We start from the raw sequence: 18,815 nt of genomic DNA, 5'->3' as shown, positions 1-18,815 counted from the left end.
ATTTGTCCAATAAAACGGAAAATAATTTTAAATTGGTCAATAACATAAAAAATTAACTTAAAACTTGTCCAATACATAAAAAATAACTTAAAATTTGACCAATTAATATGAAAAATAACCTAAAATTGGTGTGATAACATGTAAAATAACTTAAGTTTATTATATCGAAACGCTGGTTTTTTATTAAAAAATAAAAATTGATATAATGCATTTAAAATTTATAATATGATATTAATAATTTTAAAACAAGTTATAAAATTAATTTTTGTTTGTTTATTCTTTTTTTTATGCTTGTTTATATATTAAAAACCAAAGTTCAATTTTAGGCTTTTAAAATTTATCTAATGTATATTCAGATATTAACAATTTTAAACTGGGTTAAAAAAATATTTTTTTAGTTTTTTAAGTATATTTAATTACATGTTTGTTGATTAAAAAATTATGGATTTATATTTTAAAACTTTTAAACAGATTCTGTTTTAAAATTGTATTTCATTAAAAGCGTAATATTTGATTTCTTAATTTAATTAATATTCTTACCTAAATATTGTTTATGCATATTTTTATTTATCAATAAAGATTAATTTAAAAAAAAAATAAAAAAAAGGATTACAACCCATTTTTTATATATTGAATAAATCTAGTTGTTTTTGTATGCAATATAATTGGCCAAAAATATCACGTGACCTATTCAAACCAAAAATAAAAATTAGCTCAAACTTTTGTTCCACTGAAAATTTTTGCGAAATGTTTTATCTTGAATGTTAGTTAGGCCAATGCGCGTCCAATAAAATATATCATTTTAAGTTTTGCGATTTCATCTACTTTTAATAAAAGTGTCATAACTTTTATAAATATTAATATTTAAAAATAATATTTTGTAAACACGGCAATTGTACCTGTTTTTATTTTTATTTGACCTAATCTTGTAAGACTATAACTTTTGTTTTTTTAAATTAAAAATGTTCGGTTTTGTTTTAACTGATAAATTTAAATTTTTTATTTTAATTTATTAGAAGTTCTTAAATAAATTTAAATTTTTAAAATGATCAAACAATTTCGAACCATATTTTATTCATCAAATAAGTTTAGTTTTATATATCATTGTTAATGTTTATTATATGTCGTTGTTATTTTTTTGTTTATTCTTACTGTAAATGTTATTTGCCAAATTTTTAATCATAATAACAAACATTATTTAAACTGCCTAAAACACCATTCTAGATAAAAAACAAGAAACATTTTACACAAAATTCTTATGATGTAACCTATTTTTTACGAATTTCTTTTACACGGTGGTTTTTTCTTGTAAGAACAAAAACAAATATAAAAAAGAAACTAAAAAATAGAACTAAAATTTATAACAACAATAATTTAAACAATAAAATAAAACACTTACGAACGTAAAAAAGGTATAAATATAAGTAAATCTCGTAGAAAAATGCAAAAACACGTTTTGTCATGTTTAGTTTAAATTTAATAACTGTGTTTGAAATAATTCAACTTAAAAAAACTGACATTTTGTGAAAAAGTCACCTTAATTAGTACCACATATTAAGACTCTGCGAGTGACGTAATATTCACCGTAACCTTTGTGATCCCTCTAACGGTTACCTCATCTTCTGTGACGTCATCGGTTACATCTTTGTCGCTATGGTAACCATTTAAGTCGATTTGACTTTCAGATATACTTCGACGGTTATGGCGCAGCGCCTTGTGCTCTGTGACGTCATTAATAACGTCATTCTTTTGTGCATTAATATTGTTTTGTTTGAAATCGTCGAATTGAGTTGCGTCATCGGTTTGTGAAGTAATAACATTTTGTGTGACGACATCGGTTTTATATAGAACACTCTTTTGTATGACGTCATCTGATAAATTTTCTTCCGGTTTTTGGGAAGACGTTGGTTTTTTATTGTTTGAAATTTTGTTAAAATTTTCTGAAACGTTATTTTTATTTTGTTGTGTTTCCGGAGCATTTTGTTCCATTTCTTGATCAACTGTTGTAGTGACGTCATCTGTAGAAGTGTTGACGTCATAATCGATGACTTTTTCGCTATTGTTGCTATCTTGATGTTCTGAAGTAAATTCTGGAGACAATTTAGACTTTTTAAGACTAACCCCGAAATACACAACAAATAAAAAAATTATATAAAAACATTTAAAACTTTAGGTATTAAAACTAACCTCTATGTGGACTATATTGCGTTCCCGAGTCGACAACCACTTGTTTTGTTTTGTTTGTCCTCGAGCATTTGACGTCACCAATCGGTTTTATGACATCATCAACGAGGCCATCTTTCGACAAATTCTCGTTACTAGAAAATATTATTTCAGCCCCGTTGACGACATTATTCTGATTGGTGACGTTAATATGTAACCTTTTCGTGGAAGGTAGATTTTTCTGCATGACGTCATTTTTCGGGGTATTTTCTTGCGCGGTTGGGTTGTTAGTGACATCATTAACTGTTTGTATGATGTCACCTAATCGTATGGATTCCGAAGTAATCTCTTGATTTTTGTTTAATGACGTATGCTCAAATTGTGATGTAGGTACGGTCGGGATTGTAACCACAACGCTTCGCTCGCTTGTCGCGGATCGGTGGCCTGTGGCAGGCCTTGATTTTGCTGACATCGGAGTTGATCTGGTTCCGTCACTCCTCCGGCTCGCCGATTGCGACCTTCTTTCCGTGACGTCATCAAAATTCATTGTTTTAGAAACGATGGGTGAATTGGGCATCGAACCTATTCGCGACTTTTTAGGAATTCCGAGATCTCGATAAATGACATGAATGTTTTTATCGAGGTTTAATCGCACTTGGTCGCCATGGAGATTAAGTAAGTCACGTGGGTCACGATCAGGGATTCTGATTGGTGGTTTACCACTATGTTCGTTTGTTATTGCGAGACCCAGTTTTCGACCCCCGTGGATGGAAAAACTTTGAGAGCACCCTTTTAAATTTTGCGGTCCAAGTTTTTGGGGACTTCCGGGTACCCAAGTACCTGGAATAGCGCGTCCGGAGGTCCCGCCCAAACTTTTACCTACGATTCCACTTGTTTCCGTTTTTTTGACATCATCACGTGACGATAGTTCGTGCATGTAGCTGTCAATCATCTTACTTCTAGCTCCAACTAGTGAAGTTTTTTTAGACTTAAAGGTGGTCGGGATGTGAAGAGAATGCGCAATTTGTATGAACCCAGACGGAGTCCCTTTGGGGGGTTCCCCCGTCAAACTAAAACCAAGTTCAGGATCGTAATTAATGGTTGCCGCCGATATTACTCGAACTGGTTTGGACACACCACCAAATCTGGTAGCTGGTGTGGTGTGAGATGGTCGACCAGTTAAGGGTGATGCACTAAAACCACCAGATGGTCGATTGGAGCGTGGCGGACTGGTGTCTATAATTTGGTTAATTTTAGTTCAAAATATAATGATTTCAATTTATAAAAAATGGTTTAAATATTAAAATTGTTTTACAAGTTACATTAAGATTTTCAAAATTGTACAAAATAATTTAATTACCGCTGTTTATTTGGATCGTGTTATTTCGAGAGGTATTGGCGGGAGATCGTGTTACAATTGAGGCCGATCTTGTCCCGGTCTTTCGTTTCGATCCCTGCTTATCCCGGTCCCCACTTTTGGGCACTTCTTGGTCCTCCTGGTGACTGAAAAGACCCGGGGATTTAAGATTGAGGGAAAAACGAGGAACGTTGCTAATGCTGTTGGGCGGGGTAGATAAACTTTCACGAGTCTACGGAAAAATTGTTGGTGTAAATTATGTTTTTTTTGTATCAATTTTAAGGCTTAATTGTTTTAATAAAATTTAAAACAATTTTTTTTTTAATTTCTTTTAAACTATGTTTTAACTAAATATCACTCTATACAATTTTTGGTTTTAGCGTGCAATTAAAATGATACAAAAAAATGTAATATAAATATTTTATACTTATTTGAACATTTTTTATATAACCACTCTTGAAAAATTGAAAACTTTAATTTTACTTACTGGACTTGTAGGTGAAGGTAGATTTGGTCCATGCACCAAATTATATTCTTTTTGCAATTCTTTTAAGTTCAATGACGTCACAGGTTGTTTTCTGTTAATATGATGACGTGGTTAGAACCACTTACAAAATTAAAAAAAAAATAATGGGATTTGTAATTTTAAACTTTGCAGGCTAAAAGATAACCAAATAAAGTCTTATTTTTTTCTTTTTAAACCTAATGATATAACTTATAATATTGTAACCAGCACACTTGTTTTCATTTGACCGAATTTCCACAGTTGAAATTGTTGTTTCAGATTTAACTGGAAGACTGTTTAGTGTTACAGCGTTTTCCTTTTTGTTTTCTGTATCCTCTTTCGAATAACTTTGTTTCGTCTCAATAACGGGTGATTCCCCCTCGGTGACGTCACCCATCATTTTCATGTTCATTGCTGCCTCGACTCTCATGGCCTCTAACTCGTCATCCGTTACGTCATCACGATCACCTAACCACGAGAAAAAAATATTAAAACTAAACAATTTTAAAGAAAGGGATCACTTGTACTTAACGTTTTTTGAAAAATTTTAAGGCAAAGTACAAGTGATTCTAAAAATGTATTTTACTAAAATAAAAGCAATAAATAAATGGGATTTAATACAAGTACAAAAATAAATATTTTTTTACCGAATTCTTCATTTTCGTTTTTCGCTTTCGAAGTTTCATTTGTTCTCAAAAAACTCCCCAACTCAACACTTCTATTGTGTATACCACTTGTGACGTCACTGTGAGGTGTTTCTGTCGTATAAGGCCGGGGCGGAAAAGCGACTTCGTTGGGGTTTCTCGTAAGCAAAGAAGATCTAAAATTTAAAAAAATATATATTTTTTTACGAAAATTCTTAATTTTTTAAATTTTCATGTTAACGTCATACTTGACTGATCTTAGAGGAGGTGGAATTTCAAGGTTATGACCTTTGGACGGCGATGTCACATTTAAGTCGGTGTCAACTTTCGCCACACTCGAGTGACTTCGATAACCTGATGACGTCATGTGCAGGAACCCGGATGGAAGTTGATCACAGTTTAAAAGTTTTCGGAAGACTACAGGTAGTGACGTATTCTTATTCTGCAATTAAACATAAACGAAAATGTCATTTAATAATACTTAAACATGTTAAATTTACGTAGTCATGTTTACATAGATTTTATTATAGAACTCCAGTGATAATAATATCATTGTTCGTTTTAGTTTCTAATTTGTTATCAACTTAATTTAAACATCAATCTCTTGAGTTTGATAATAGATCGTATTTGTTTAAATAAAGTAACTTAAGGCTCAACTTGCTAATTTTCTTTATGGTAATGTAATCTTTGCCTTTGATTGTATTGGTTTACTTACTTTGTGTTTCGTCTCATTTGTGTTTAAATGTAAGTCTACATTTAGGTGTAAATTTCGTTTATTGTTTGTATGATATAAAATTAAAGTGTTTTTTATAACAACTTCACTTCATTTTTATAACAACTTCACAAGTACAATACCGGATTAAAAGTTGTCTTCGCCTGTCTGTAATTACACTTATTACAGATATTAAAAATGAAACTAAAATGAAGTCTCTACCTTTACATTTTCGTCCTCTGTTTTCAATTTAGTCTCCAGCACTTTTGCGTTTCCATGGATCACCTGATCCTCCCAGGATAACGGAGGAGCGGATGCCTCCGCGTTCTGGAGCGCCAACTTTGCTTTGATTTTCCTCCGCGCGATATTCATCCGCATCTCGCCCCACCTGTCACGTGACACCCACAAGTGTGGGGAAGCACCTTCCAGTGCTTTCCAAATGTGCTCATCTTCTTTGTCTAAAAAAGTTTGAAAAATTTTTCTATATACAAAAATTTTTTTTTTTCTTAGCAAATATTTTTTCTCAGAAGTCTATGTTTAACTTACCATCGCTTTTAACGAGGCCCTGCTTTCCATAAATGCTGGTAAAGATGCTGACGTCACTAGAGGACTTAGTAGAAGACAATGAATCCGTGACGTAAGGATTGTCCGTTCCAGAAACTCCGATGTACCGAAGAAGACTGAACATTTTATCTTCTTCCCTTAATTCCGGTGTTTCCTCTGCTGGAAGAATGTCCTTGTCGGGATCTCCCGAACTCAGTGAGTCGACGTCATCGTTCTCGCTGCCGTCTTTTGATTGTCTACGTCACAATAATAAATTTACTACGTCACAATAATAAATTCACTACGTCACAATAACAATAATAATAAAATATCAGTCGCACATAATACCAGCTGTTTAGATTTTATTTTTTTGCAAATAGAAAATTTTGAATTTTGTACCAAAATACCAAAAACTAATAATCATTTTTTACATTTTGTCATCCGGACTTTCTGATTTATTGTCAGATTTTTCGGACTGAGATTCACTAAAGTCTTCATCGTCAGATTCGCTTAAACCTGAATCTTCACCTCCTTTTGGAGCAAGTTTGTTGTTTACCTGATAAATAATTTATTTCATATTAGTAAGTTATACAAGAGTAGTTGTTGGGTTTGTTGATCAGCCATTTTATATCGTAAAATAATAAGTAAATATTTTATGTATATGGATTTTTTTAAATCCAGAAGTTATTGATTGTACATTTTTTTAATATTACCTTTATCGATCTTTATGTAATTTGTTCATTTATTAATCTATAGATATAATTTTTACCGCATTTAAATTAAGTTAAGTAATAAAAAAAAAATTTACCTTCATTGAATTTGAAACAACGTTTCCATTTCTTCCTATTCTAATTCCCGGACTTGCTATCACTTGATTGGCCACTTTGTCGCTGACACGTGACTCTATATTGTACCAATCAGTGTCGTTCTTGTCTGTAAATAAGTTATTTAAATTTTTAGTTCATTAAAACCAAAGTCGTAACGTTAAAAATTCTTAGTAAACAAAATGACCCACTCTTATCTAATTTCAACTTAAGTAAAAATTTTAAACTGAATAGTTTTAATAAAGCTATAATGGCTACCAGTAAATGCAGTAAGTACAGGTCTATATTTTGTCGGATCCTTGCCTGAAAAAGTGTACCATTGACCCTCGTTTCCAAATTGGGGTGGCGCCCCCAACTGACGCTCAAATCTGGGAATAAAGTTTTTTAAATAAATTTTTAAATTTTTTAAATGCCATTTTTAATTGTTTTATGTCGTGTTGGGTTTTAAACCACAGACCTCGGCGGTGATTTTTTCTCCTCACGCGGAATGGAATCGGCTTGCTCCTCCCACCTCGGTAATCTCGACGAATCAACGCTCTTCGTGTTGATGACGTCACCGTCAAAGTATGACGTAGGCGTGGACTCAGAGACTACCCACATGTCTGATGCACCGACCTACACAAAGGTTTCTTGTTTAATTTAGGTAAATATCAACCTATATGTATAAAGCTAATCTTGAAATACAGTTAAACATACTAAGGCTTATAGGAAATCTTATGTTTTGTTTTATATCATTTTTTGGTATAAAATTTTTCTTTTTTAAATCTTACCTTAACTTTTGCGAATGGTCCAGGCTTTCTCTGCCATCTCGACGAAGAATTGCTTCGTGTCGACCCCACGTGGTAAGTTTTGGGACGTTTAATCGAAGATAAAGATCGACAGCCAATACTAAGATAACCACGCCCATAAGTCGGCGCTGAGTTAGCTGTTCTGGCCCGATCTTGCGTCCGCTGAAAATAAAATAAAATTACTAAAATCTTTTTTAGAGTAAAACTGTACATGATATATATCAAGATCACCGTGAATGAAACTGCAGACCTTAGATTAAAAAATAATATAACATGTAAAAAACGTGGTTAGTCAACTAGTATACAAAATAATTTAGAGGTCACGTGACCAAACTTAAAGGTCACGTGATAAACTTTGAAAGTCGCGTGATCAACTTAGGAGGTCACGTGTTATCTAAATTTAAAAAAATATATATTTCACAAACCTTATTGTTAATATTTTTGTGGTTTTTATTGATCTTGGTTTTTATCACTTTATCCTCCATGACGTCATCGCGTACGTTAGAAGGACCAACACTGACACCTGGTGGCGTGAAAGACAGTCGTTTGACTGACGTGTGTGTTGATCCATTACGCTGCGAAGGGAAACTCCCAGCAAACGATGCTGACGTCATTGGCCGTGACGTCAATTTGGAATTTGGAGCTGACCTAAAAAAATATTTTAAATGTAAAAATAAAATTTTTTTCCATTTTATATTTTTATAAATTAAAAGAAGGATTTCATTTATATTTGCCCACTTTAAAAATATGCTTTGATCAAAAAAACAGCTTTGGAAAATTGTAAGTAACTTTAGACTTGAAAACTTGGTCATTTTAACACAAGACCAAAGTAGTTTGTACTACAATACGTATAAAGTTACTTAAGTACCCAATGTTAGAGCTGGTATAATGAACAATATACGAAGTTTTAGAGTAAGTGACAAAATTCAAACAGCTGACTTTTTGGTTAAAACAGTTACTAATAGTTACACCAAAACCCAAAACAGTATCAACAACATTCGAAAACAGATTAACCCGAATAACTTCAGCCAAACAAAACCTAATATTTTCACCCATAACATAAAGCTATCGATAACCAAGCGGTAGACACAAAATACATTTGCTTGTGTGTATTGAAATCAGATAGCTTGGCGGTATGTGCTTTAAACATATGGAACGCTATTTCAATTACAGACGCTTTGATTTAAATTAAAGTGCCTTAGTATTTTCAAATTACACTATTGTGTAGAAAATAAATACGTTTAGTATAATGATAATATAAGGTAAATGATAAGATTTATATATTAACAGTAACTAACATAAAAAACACTTCTTTAATATAAGCTACCTACTGTTAATAAATGACTACAACAATTTTAAATAAAATAAACAATAAAATTTATCGAAAAATATATATCAAAAAATAAAACGCAACCCGAACTTGAATTTTAGTTGAATATAGTTGTAATCTCTTAAATCTTGGTAAACGATATATGTATGTCCAATTTATAAACCTTGACAACCATATAACGATAATTAAAATCCAAAGGTTCGACTAGTAAAAAATTCAAAAGGTTTTTATTTTTTTTAATTATCAGTTTAACTTTTTACCTTGTTCTTGTATGAGCTGACTTCACCATCCTTACTCGATCCTCCTCTAATATTTCCTCCACCGTTTTGCCTCGACTCAAATTCGTCCTGCGAGTCCCACTCAGAGTCACGTGACTTTGCACCACCGAGTTTAACTCCGTCGGGTCGATGACGTCATATTTCGCGTCGATGTCACCCAGCGATCTCTAAAACAGTAAATTGTTAAATTAAAAAAAACGTCATATTGTTACGTCATAAATTGCACACCAAATTAATAACGTGTCAATACGTCATAAAAATTCAAAAAAATTATTCATATTACTTAAAATAATTAATTTATTTTATTTTTGTTACAAATAAATATGACGTCACACTCACGTGTTTGTTCTTCTGGAGAACGATGGAAGTGTGGGCATCCAAATAATCTAAGGCTGCAATAATCCGGTCAGCCATTCTCCTATTGGTCGGTTTTTATCCAATCAGATTTTTATTTTAACACAATAAAAAATATATCATTTTTGAAAAACTTTCTAAAAAATTAAATAATATTTTAATAAAACAACTAAAAAAACTATAAATTTTGTTTATTATATTTAATTTACCCGTTATTAAAATAAGAAAAAATGTAAAAGCTGTCAACCAAAAATTGTCCTTTTATTTTAAATATAAAATTAAAAAGCAATAAACGTTACTTAAATTTAAAAGTAAATATTTGTAAAAACCTCTTTACAAAACATGATTGTTGTTCAAGTACTTTTATTATCGAGATAATAAACTTGACTTTACATTTGAACCGGAAAACCCCTGATCTGATACCTTCTAAGTGTCATGAGTAATCGTAAATAAACCGTGAGAAAACCCTCCGCCACTCTTCTACATATTAATCCACACTCGAGACTGTGACGTCACAATTAAATGTGACAAATCATTGTTTGGTTTCGATTTAGGAGTAATAAATACAATATGTGAACAAATAAAATAATATTTAATTTTTATAAATCGCTATTTTTAGCGAAAATTCACATTTTATTTTAATAAATCTCTACCTTTTTCCTTTATTGGCATTTCTATTCACTTGAAATAAAACTAAATTAAAAAAAAACTTGATTTTGCATTTAAAAAATACTTTAAACCCCTACTTTTTGAAACCCTATTGTTTTGCCAAACTAATTAAAATTTGTCCAGGTTTCAGACCTTCTACAAAACCGAATAATAAATTTGCGGTGCTTTGAAATAACAGAGATACCGCAATGCTGGTTACCAGGTTGGTTAAATACAGCAAACAAGTGTAATTAAGAGCCAATTTCTTTTGTGAAACTGTATTGTAGAGGCTAGCTAAAGTACTTAAGTATATGGTTAGTCGGTAGCTTATCGTTTAAGGTATCTGTTCACTGCCTTGTGAAGTCATAAAAGCGATCGACCACGTGATTGTTTAGATGTCGAAATTAGGGTTACCGAAAAGAATTGCTTAAATTATGAGTTTATGTGTATTTTACCGTTCTTAAATTCACTCATTACCTTTACGGTTCTCTTGCATTTCTGTATATTTTTCGATTTTTTAAAATATGTATAAATAAATATACTTAAACTAAATAATCCCTAAATATTTAATGATAGGTTGTATTAAGTTTGTAATCCAAATAATATTTTTTTTTGTTCTTAATACGTTATGGGTCTTGCCTTAAATCTTAATATGTTTTTAGCCTTAACATCTTTGCTTTCAACTATATTTCTGGGTACATTATATGTGCATTCAGCCTTCAGATACCTTATATATAACAACCCTTTATAACAATTTAATTAATATTAACACTTTAGAACCAAAACTGCCGATTTAAAATTAGTTACAAACCTATTAAATCTCTTTTCGTGTAACCTCGTTGTTTTGAACGCGTTTCGTTCAAGCAGAAAAAAGCAAAAAGTTTTTCTATCCTTCGGCGTTTTTCATGTTTTTATTGTAAATGTTTTATTGTGATTTTAGTTCAGTTATCTTTGCTTTTTTAAATTTGACAATTTCAAACTTTGTTTTATATAAAAAAAATTTTTTTTAACTTGGTTATTTTACAGTATCAACAATGTATTTTGTTATAATAAGATTCCTCATAATATCCTTGGGCGTCTGAGTTTAAAATTACGATTTTGAAGTTCAAAGCATAGTTATAACTTTTAGGGTACGATTTGCCATCTATTTACGTAATATATGTATATCCATTTATTTTTTTATATTTTATTCAACCTTGTATATCTCAGCATTAAAATATGTAGTTAGACTGTTGGGATCACTTATAGATTACGGTACTCGAACGATCTTATCACCTTTACGGTCCTCCCAAATTTTTCAGTATGTTAACGTTTTTTTATTACATATATGTATACTCTATATTTTCATTTATACTATAAATATCCATTACCTAACCTTAATACATACATTACTTACTTAGAGACAAAATATCTACAATAATTCGTATTTATGTTTAATATTCCTTTGTTCTATACAATGTACGCTATGTTGTGTATTATACTTTAAATGCCATATATACATCAACACTTTATACTATTCTTTAAACTTTAACTTTTCTACTTAATAACTTTCATCACCAGTGAACACAAATCAGATTTCACCGGTCACGTGACCGCATTGTTTCCAACCCAACCCCGTGTGTTGTTATATAGCGATTGTTACCCGCGGAAAGATACACATTATTCGAACAGCGCATGAACACAATAGAACAATGCCACCGTCGCGATTCCATTGTTGCGTTTACCGCCATTGAATCCCTGCTCGCGACTCGCGGTTTCGCCAACTTCGATTTTCGAAGCTTCCACTATTATGACGTCATAATAAATTGTTTGCGTTGCACAATAAGGTTTATTAATAACAAAAAAAATTCTATAAATTTTTTCCACGGAACCGTCCTGAAACGATGTAAATATAACAAAACGTAATAAGAAAAAAAGAAGAAAAAAATCGTTGCATTTTTGCACCTGATGAAAACGTCCCTTTAGCATCGTCTAACGGTCGTATCAAAACACGAATAAATTAACGCCGTTCGCTTTAAAATTCGTCACTGATAATCTGTATTCATCCGCCGCATTGTTTTTGGACGCGGAAACAAACATAGGTTGTAGAATCGACGATGTTATGATATGACGTAAGAATTGTCCTTGTTGCGTAAACAATGAAACCCGATTGTTCCACATATCGGCGATTATAATGTTGTCTTTGCAATCCACGCATACCCCATAAGGTAAATCCATCTCTCCATCTCTGCTTCCCTTTGCGCCAAAAGTTAAAATTGGTTCGTTTTCGACGTTAAAAACCTAAAATAAAAATTTTAAGTAAATATTAAAATATAATTAATTTTTTTTTTTTAGATGACACCATGAAATAATAGGGTTTTCAAATTTGTATTGGAAAACAGTTTGCTAATAACCATATAAGATATCTGTAAACGCTGGGTTTAAAAGATTCGATAAGGACTGGCGCGATTTGAACACCATACCTTTTGCTCCATAACATGATTCTATAGCCAAGAAATTATGTTTTTCTTAAACAAATTAACTTAAAACATAATAACAATAAAAAACATTAAAAAATAGATTACTGAGTGGAAATTAAAAACTCACTCTAATTTTGTTGTCCCAACCAACTACAATAATGTTGTCCTCACTGTCAACAGCGACACCTACGGGAACGCGAAAGTCACTTTGCAACTTGGATATTTGCTGCCCACCAGCGGATATTATTTTCACCGAGTTGTCGTCGGTATCAGTAACAATTATTTCTCCTGTTAACAAAAATCAATTTTAGCTTCGTAGTCCGGTAGTGTGGCGAACCGGTCATGGTGTCGGACTACGAGCCGAAAGGTTTCGAGTTCGAGCCGCACCAACGTCACACTATTCGCCCTTGAGCCCGGCGTTTACGGATAGTTCAAAACACGTCATAACAGCACACCCTTCCCCAATAAAAAAAATATAATACCTATCACCTTAAGGTGACATGGAAAAAAAATTATACAATAATTAATGTTAGGTCTTTTTTATTTTATTTTTACCGGTTGATCTCACAGCAACACACTTGGCAAATTTAAACATGTTCTTGCCATGGTCATGCAGCAGTTTCCCCTCTTTACTCCAAACTGTCACACTAGTACCACATGCCACTGCAAGGTGGTTATCCGGGGTTTCTGCGATCTTCAAAAGACAAAAGAATTATTGTTAAAAAATGTTTATAAAAAAATATTAAATAACAGTCTTTATAAGAGTTCTTTTGTTCTATAGCTCTAAACCAACCGTTAGGATAATAATGAAGCAATTCACCATAAGTTAACAATATCCAAAGTTATCATAAGCAACTTGAGACTGTTCCGCACTACAAAAGGTTACCTTAATACGACCTTTTCGCATCGAGTATGCACAAATAAAGGGTGGAAATTGCCCAATATTTAAATATTTATTTGTTTTATATTTTTTATGTCGATGTGGAAAGGTCGACTTCACGACCTTAACATAGAGTAAAATTAGTTACCCAAACCCAATCTCGAGTTGCTTTTGGCATTGTGGAATATCATAGATTTTTAGTAGCTGTTAATTAAGCTGCCAATCAAGTATTGACTCAGTGGGAGTTCATACCATTTAAAGCGCCTTACGCAAGAGCGCTACAGCATGAGAGCACTGGAGATCTAACCCAGGACCTTATTTTAAACATTAAAAAATAAAATAAATATATTACGTGGTAAGGTTCAAATGCTTTTCCTTGCTTCGTAGCTCGACATTGAAACGATTTAATTAAATTCCCTGCCGCGTCGTAAGTTTGAATAACACGCTCGTTCTTGGCCGTGACCAGTGACACATAACAGTTACCACTCTTGCCTAAACAGACACCAAAAACATTGCCATGTGTTGGAAGCTTTCTACAAAACGAAAAAAGTAAATATTTGTTAACCAACCCAATACAAATATATTTAATTAAGAGTTTTTTTAGTTTATTATGAGTAATATTTAACAGAACCTTTAAATTTAATTATGTAATTAGTTTAAATAACCTTTTTTATTTACAATTTAAGTATTACGAAGGTTAATTTACTTGCTTATTTTCGGATTAACCCAGGTCGTGGCACTAGGTCCAGGCGGGGTCATAACCTTTTGCTTGGAACTATTTTTTTACATAAATTGGATTAAAATTTTTTTTTCGTTAATAGATAACTAAAATTAAACCAGATTGGAAAAATTATATTTAAAATGCACAAAAGTTAATAATGAAGTATTAGAAACTTAAAATATAATTTTTTTTACAATTTTTATGTTTATTTAATTTGTTAAAATTATTTAAATCTTACGGGGAATTAGATTTGTTTTTGGTGAAAGGTGGACTGTTTAATGTTTTCGTTGAGTTTTCGTTTTCGTCGAACGAAGTATGAAGACTGCAAACCAATTCAGAAACACCACATCCACTTAAATCTCCTGCTGAACTTCTTTTTCCTCTAAATAGATAAATAAGATTTTAACTTATAAATAATTACTGACAATTTTCCTAAAAACATTATTTTGGAATAGACGGTTAACCGAAAACCATTTGCTCGAAAACGCCATTTTAACTAAAATGAGACGTTGTCTATTAACCCCATTTTGCCCTGACATTCTTTTAAAAAATATTTTTAACTTCTTAAAATGTTTGACCCAAATATCGGTAAAACGCAGTTTTTAAAATCTCGGTTTTTGTGAATATGACAATTCGGTAAAATGGTTTTCGATTATACAGGCAAAAACCAACATAAACTTATACACTAACATTTAATATTAAAAAAAACCTAATACTTATAATATTACATTTAATCGAAATATGTTCTTTTAAGCAATAATTTTAGAAACCTAAATTACAATTAACACAGGGTTCTCTACTTAATGTTAAACAAATATTTAATATGCAACAGGTAATTTCTTTTAATATGCAAACAATTAGTATAGCTGTTCATTTGAATTACGTAATAATTAATAAACAAGTCATTTTATGTTACTTTGAATGTATATAAACAAAAATATTGCGTAAGTATAAATCTTACCTAAAACGGTTATTATATGTGTTAAGTAAAACACCCCAAATGGCTATAACGCGTTATTCTACGCATAAAAAGTAATTATAACACATTTACTAATATGCTAACTATACTTAAATCTAACATTTTATTCATTAAATAAACATAATCATATGGCACTGTATATAGATTTATATCTCTGATTATTTATAGAATGACAGAACCGTTAGTTGCCTTACTATAATAGGACTTACTAATTATAATGCAAAGCTACACATGCGTAATAATATAAACCTATCAACCTAACCATGCATGAATTCAATGAATCAAAGTTTTGATAATTTCCTAACCGACATTTCTATAAATAATTACCAACCTATGACAAATACTGCTAGCATTTATTTTTACTACTTTAGCATAACTCTAAATACTAGCCATTTTCATATTAGAAAATTATTTTAATATTTTTTATTTTATTTTAAATTTCGTTCTTGTTTAATTTTTATTTCGCAATCATTTAGGCGTTACAATATAAATATAGGGGCGTTGTTGACCTAATGACGTCACGCATTTTTTATGATGTCATTATTATTCAGCACTATATGACATTTGTTTAGATTTGTAAAAAATCTATTGTAAAATAATTGTTTGTTTTATGTTAATACATTTGGGCAAAAAATAACTTGATTAAATAAATATTTCAATATCAATAGAAAAAGATACAATCTTTAAATAAAATTAAGTAAGTGGTTTTTATTTAAAAAACATTTCAATTTTAGTTTTGGTAATTTAATTTCAAAATAAAATTTACACGAATCTAATCAAAAAGTTAAAAATTTATGACCGAAAAAATCACTTACTTTTTGCCGGAATTTGCGAGCGTATCCCCCGTAGAAAATTGCTCGTTGAACGAGGACGAACTGGACCCGGACGAAACAGACAAGGTATCAGGATTTAAATTTAAACTTTTAAAACTTAAAGTTGAACTGGTTGTGTACATGGAATAAGGTCGTGGACTTTGTAAATTTCGCTTATTCAGGAATGGCGATCTTCTTGACCCCATTGTGATTGATTGTGACGTATGCAATCGCCTGTGTGACGTAATAAGAAAAACGTAAACGAAAATAAAATGCACACTTTTTAGTAAAATAAATCTTTAATTATCCAGTAATTAAAAATTAGTTAAAATAATGAACTACTAACTCAAATTTTTTTTTTAATTTGCACCTTATAAAACCGTCTAACTTCTTCTTTAAATTCGTTTAAAATAAAATAAAACAGAAACCTATAATCTACTTGAACAAACAACAATAAAAAAACACTTTCCATTTAATATTAATACAAATTTCCTTTGTAACCCAGCACCCTATAAATTAAATACTGACTGTAGCTTACATGTATATTTTAAAGATCCATTGTGTTTCATGTATGACGTAACAGTGCATAGGGCGAGTGTAAATTGAGTAATATAACGATTCTATTTATTTAGTCTGAGCACATTGCTAAGGAAATAACTAAAGTAGACTGCATACCATAAACGGCAAAGAATTTAAAGAGTTTTTTTATTGTCTTGTAATTCAGCCTAACGTTTAAGTGGCGATATAATAAGGTTCTAATTGTATATAATATATATAACCCTCACCCTAAAATGTTCATTAGAATGAGACGATCTCCCTAATTTGGTAAAAGCCTAGGTACTCCGCTAACTCTGTTATCTATACTTGTATTATTAAAAACGAGTATGCTTATGGTTCAATACTAAAACACTAGAATGCACAACATTACATATATAAAAGCACGTTAAAATACCTAAAAAACAATATAACAGATTCACTTTACAATACGTTTACACAGAACCGCTACCCTGCCCATAACTGCTGAAACTCTTTTTCTACAACGCAACCAAAAATATTTGAAGGCCTAATTAGGTTCAGGGCAACAAATCGTGGTAGAAAAAGCGGTAACACTACAATAAAAATACACTTAGGGCAAAAGACTATAATATGGGGCACTTGGAACCTATAGGCTCCAGACATAAAAACGTTTACGTTACATAAACATGAACCATGTTTTATTTGTGTACCTAAAGGCGTAACTTTATAAGTTGTGCAAGTTTAAGTTCAATAAAAATGCTAACCCAAAAAAATATTGCATTCTGATTTTTTCTAAAGTTGCTATTTTAATAAAGCTTACTAAATTCAACAATAATCATTACAAGCTGCATAAAGTTAGCTATCTATGGTTAAACATCAGACTGGTTTATCCAATTTTAAGTAGCTTAATGGTCATTCAATTAATCGATTCCACTTGAAATATGGTTCGATATAATACACAATTTACTGAGGGTATTTTACCTATTAATTATAAATTTTAAAGTTAAAATATCTAGTCATAAAAAACAAACAAAACAAAAAACAACACTTTTTGCTGGTTTTAAAACTGCAAAACTAGGTTTTTATCAATTAATCTGTTATTTATCGAAACTATATGGCTGACATTGCATTTATTATCCTAAACTAAAGCTCTCTCCCAATTCCAGTAAATTATTATCAAAAACTTTAACCTGTTACTTCGGTAACTGCATATGTTCTAAATGTATAAAAATCAAGCTTCCTTATATGCCAGTATCCGGCGTTACAAATACTAAAATAGTTTTCTGTAATCTATCCTAAAATGGCAGCTCGTCTTTAGGCAACTTTTATTTTTCGGTTGCCTGTATTCAAAACGCATTGAAATGTTAACCCTTTGGCAGCGACGAGTACGATTTATGTGCCTAAGTTGTTTTTACGCTTTTGTAGGTTTGTATGCAAGGTCAAAGCGTTTAATCAAATTATACAATGAAAAAAATATTTGATTTCAGATCAAAGTCTTAATGTGTTTAGTTTTAAATGTTGTGTTGTATTTTAAAAAAAATAAGAAACAAATAAAGCTTTGAAAACAAACTTTTTCGTATTTCGATTTATGGAATAACATTACTTAACAAACCGGTAATATTACAACATGACAAATTAACATTAGCTTACCTAATTTTAACGTAAGTTTTTTTGATTAAAAGAAAACACCGTGACGTCATAACTAATTTCTTACCTTAAAAGACATGTTGAAGAATTGAGTAAATCCACAAATAATATTTATTTAAAATTAACCTAAGACTAGAAAAATAAAAACTGTTTTTAAAGTTGTAGTAATACATGTATACATAACCTAAGAAATGATCAATACTTTATAACCTATGTTTATAATAGGTTATTCTATTATTTATCTACATAAGCTAAACTAAAACAAATAAAAATATTGTTTTGTTATTCTGACCATGTTCAAAATCATAACAAAACGAAACAATTTACCTAACTAAACTTAAGTGTCTAAGCTTTAAGATTTACGAGGTTTCGTTTTACTGAATTTACGTTTACGAGATTTCACACTGACCCATTAAAACGGATATCAACCTGTTAAAAGTGTTTTTACGTCTGTGTGCGTTTTAGTGCCGGCTATTACGTTTTAAAACAATAAAAAGTGAGAGGTTTAAATTACGACGATACGTAAGCTTTATTTAATGGGATTTTATATAAACAAACTCGTCTTTGATTTAAAGCAATTGCAAATGCCACCTTAAGAGTGTGCCTACATGCAATTAGCTAAGAAAATAAACGCATCTGCAGCTCTACTGGTATA

The 18,815-nt window shown here is 31.0% G+C and overlaps 2 protein-coding genes across 3 annotated transcripts; both read right to left on the bottom strand.

The window, feature by feature from the left end:
* Positions 1 to 1,203: 1,203 nt before the first annotated feature.
* On the bottom strand, positions 1,204 to 9,911 carry LOC145744927 (uncharacterized). The gene is made up of 18 exons (XM_082562901.1): positions 9,828 to 9,911; positions 9,484 to 9,635; positions 9,127 to 9,311; positions 7,962 to 8,184; positions 7,519 to 7,698; positions 7,206 to 7,363; positions 7,007 to 7,116; positions 6,733 to 6,857; positions 6,356 to 6,480; positions 5,928 to 6,181; positions 5,604 to 5,839; positions 4,918 to 5,111; positions 4,673 to 4,845; positions 4,259 to 4,493; positions 4,008 to 4,098; positions 3,524 to 3,752; positions 2,188 to 3,399; positions 1,204 to 2,090 (listed from the first exon to the last, which is right to left on the bottom strand). The coding sequence occupies exons 2-18, from the start codon at positions 9,556 to 9,558 to the stop codon at positions 1,555 to 1,557; spliced, it is 4,341 nt and encodes a 1,446-aa protein (XP_082419027.1). The 5' UTR covers positions 9,559 to 9,635; positions 9,828 to 9,911; the 3' UTR covers positions 1,204 to 1,554.
* A 2,048-nt stretch (positions 9,912 to 11,959) lies between these two features.
* Positions 11,960 to 18,294, bottom strand: LOC145745501 (uncharacterized). Of its 2 annotated transcripts, none has more exons than XM_082563598.1 (8): positions 18,228 to 18,294; positions 16,001 to 16,231; positions 14,445 to 14,588; positions 14,192 to 14,260; positions 13,838 to 14,018; positions 13,161 to 13,299; positions 12,733 to 12,893; positions 11,960 to 12,426 (listed from the first exon to the last, which is right to left on the bottom strand). In XM_082563598.1, exons 2-8 carry the CDS (start codon positions 16,201 to 16,203, stop codon positions 12,130 to 12,132), a joined length of 1,194 nt encoding a protein of 397 aa, XP_082419724.1. In that variant the 5' UTR covers positions 16,204 to 16,231; positions 18,228 to 18,294; the 3' UTR covers positions 11,960 to 12,129. The 2 variants fall into 2 exon arrangements, with proteins under 2 accessions (XP_082419724.1, XP_082419723.1); XM_082563597.1 differs by lacking the exon at positions 18,228 to 18,294 and adding an exon at positions 16,368 to 16,505.
* Between the last annotated feature and the right edge of the window lie 521 nt (positions 18,295 to 18,815).

The sequence above is a fragment of the Corella eumyota genome, chromosome 3, assembly GCF_963082875.1.
Source record: "Corella eumyota chromosome 3, kaCorEumy4.1, whole genome shotgun sequence".
Classification (NCBI taxonomy): domain Eukaryota; kingdom Metazoa; phylum Chordata; class Ascidiacea; order Phlebobranchia; family Corellidae; genus Corella; species Corella eumyota.
This window is presented reverse-complemented; position numbering and strand designations above follow the sequence as displayed.

Bases quoted from the DNA above. Each gene is read 5' to 3' on its own strand.
- LOC145744927 (XM_082562901.1), bottom strand. From the start codon at position 9,558: ATGGCTGACCGGATTATTGCAGCCTTAGATTATTTGGATGCCCACACT. The intron at 4,846-4,917 runs GTATGACGTTAA...TTTAAATTTTAG, and splicing joins CCTCCTCTAAGATCAGTCAA to ATCTTCTTTGCTTACGAGAA. The intron at 3,753-4,007 runs GTAAGTAAAATT...ATTTTTCCGTAG, and splicing joins TACCTTCACCTACAAGTCCA to ACTCGTGAAAGTTTATCTAC.
- LOC145745501 (XM_082563598.1), bottom strand. From the start codon at position 16,203: ATGGGGTCAAGAAGATCGCCATTCCTGAATAAGCGAAATTTACAAAGT. The intron at 14,261-14,444 runs GTAAGATTTAAA...GTAAAAAAATAG, and splicing joins AAAAACAAATCTAATTCCCC to TTCCAAGCAAAAGGTTATGA. The intron at 12,894-13,160 runs GTAAAAATAAAA...TTTTGTTAACAG, and splicing joins TGTTGCTGTGAGATCAACCG to GAGAAATAATTGTTACTGAT.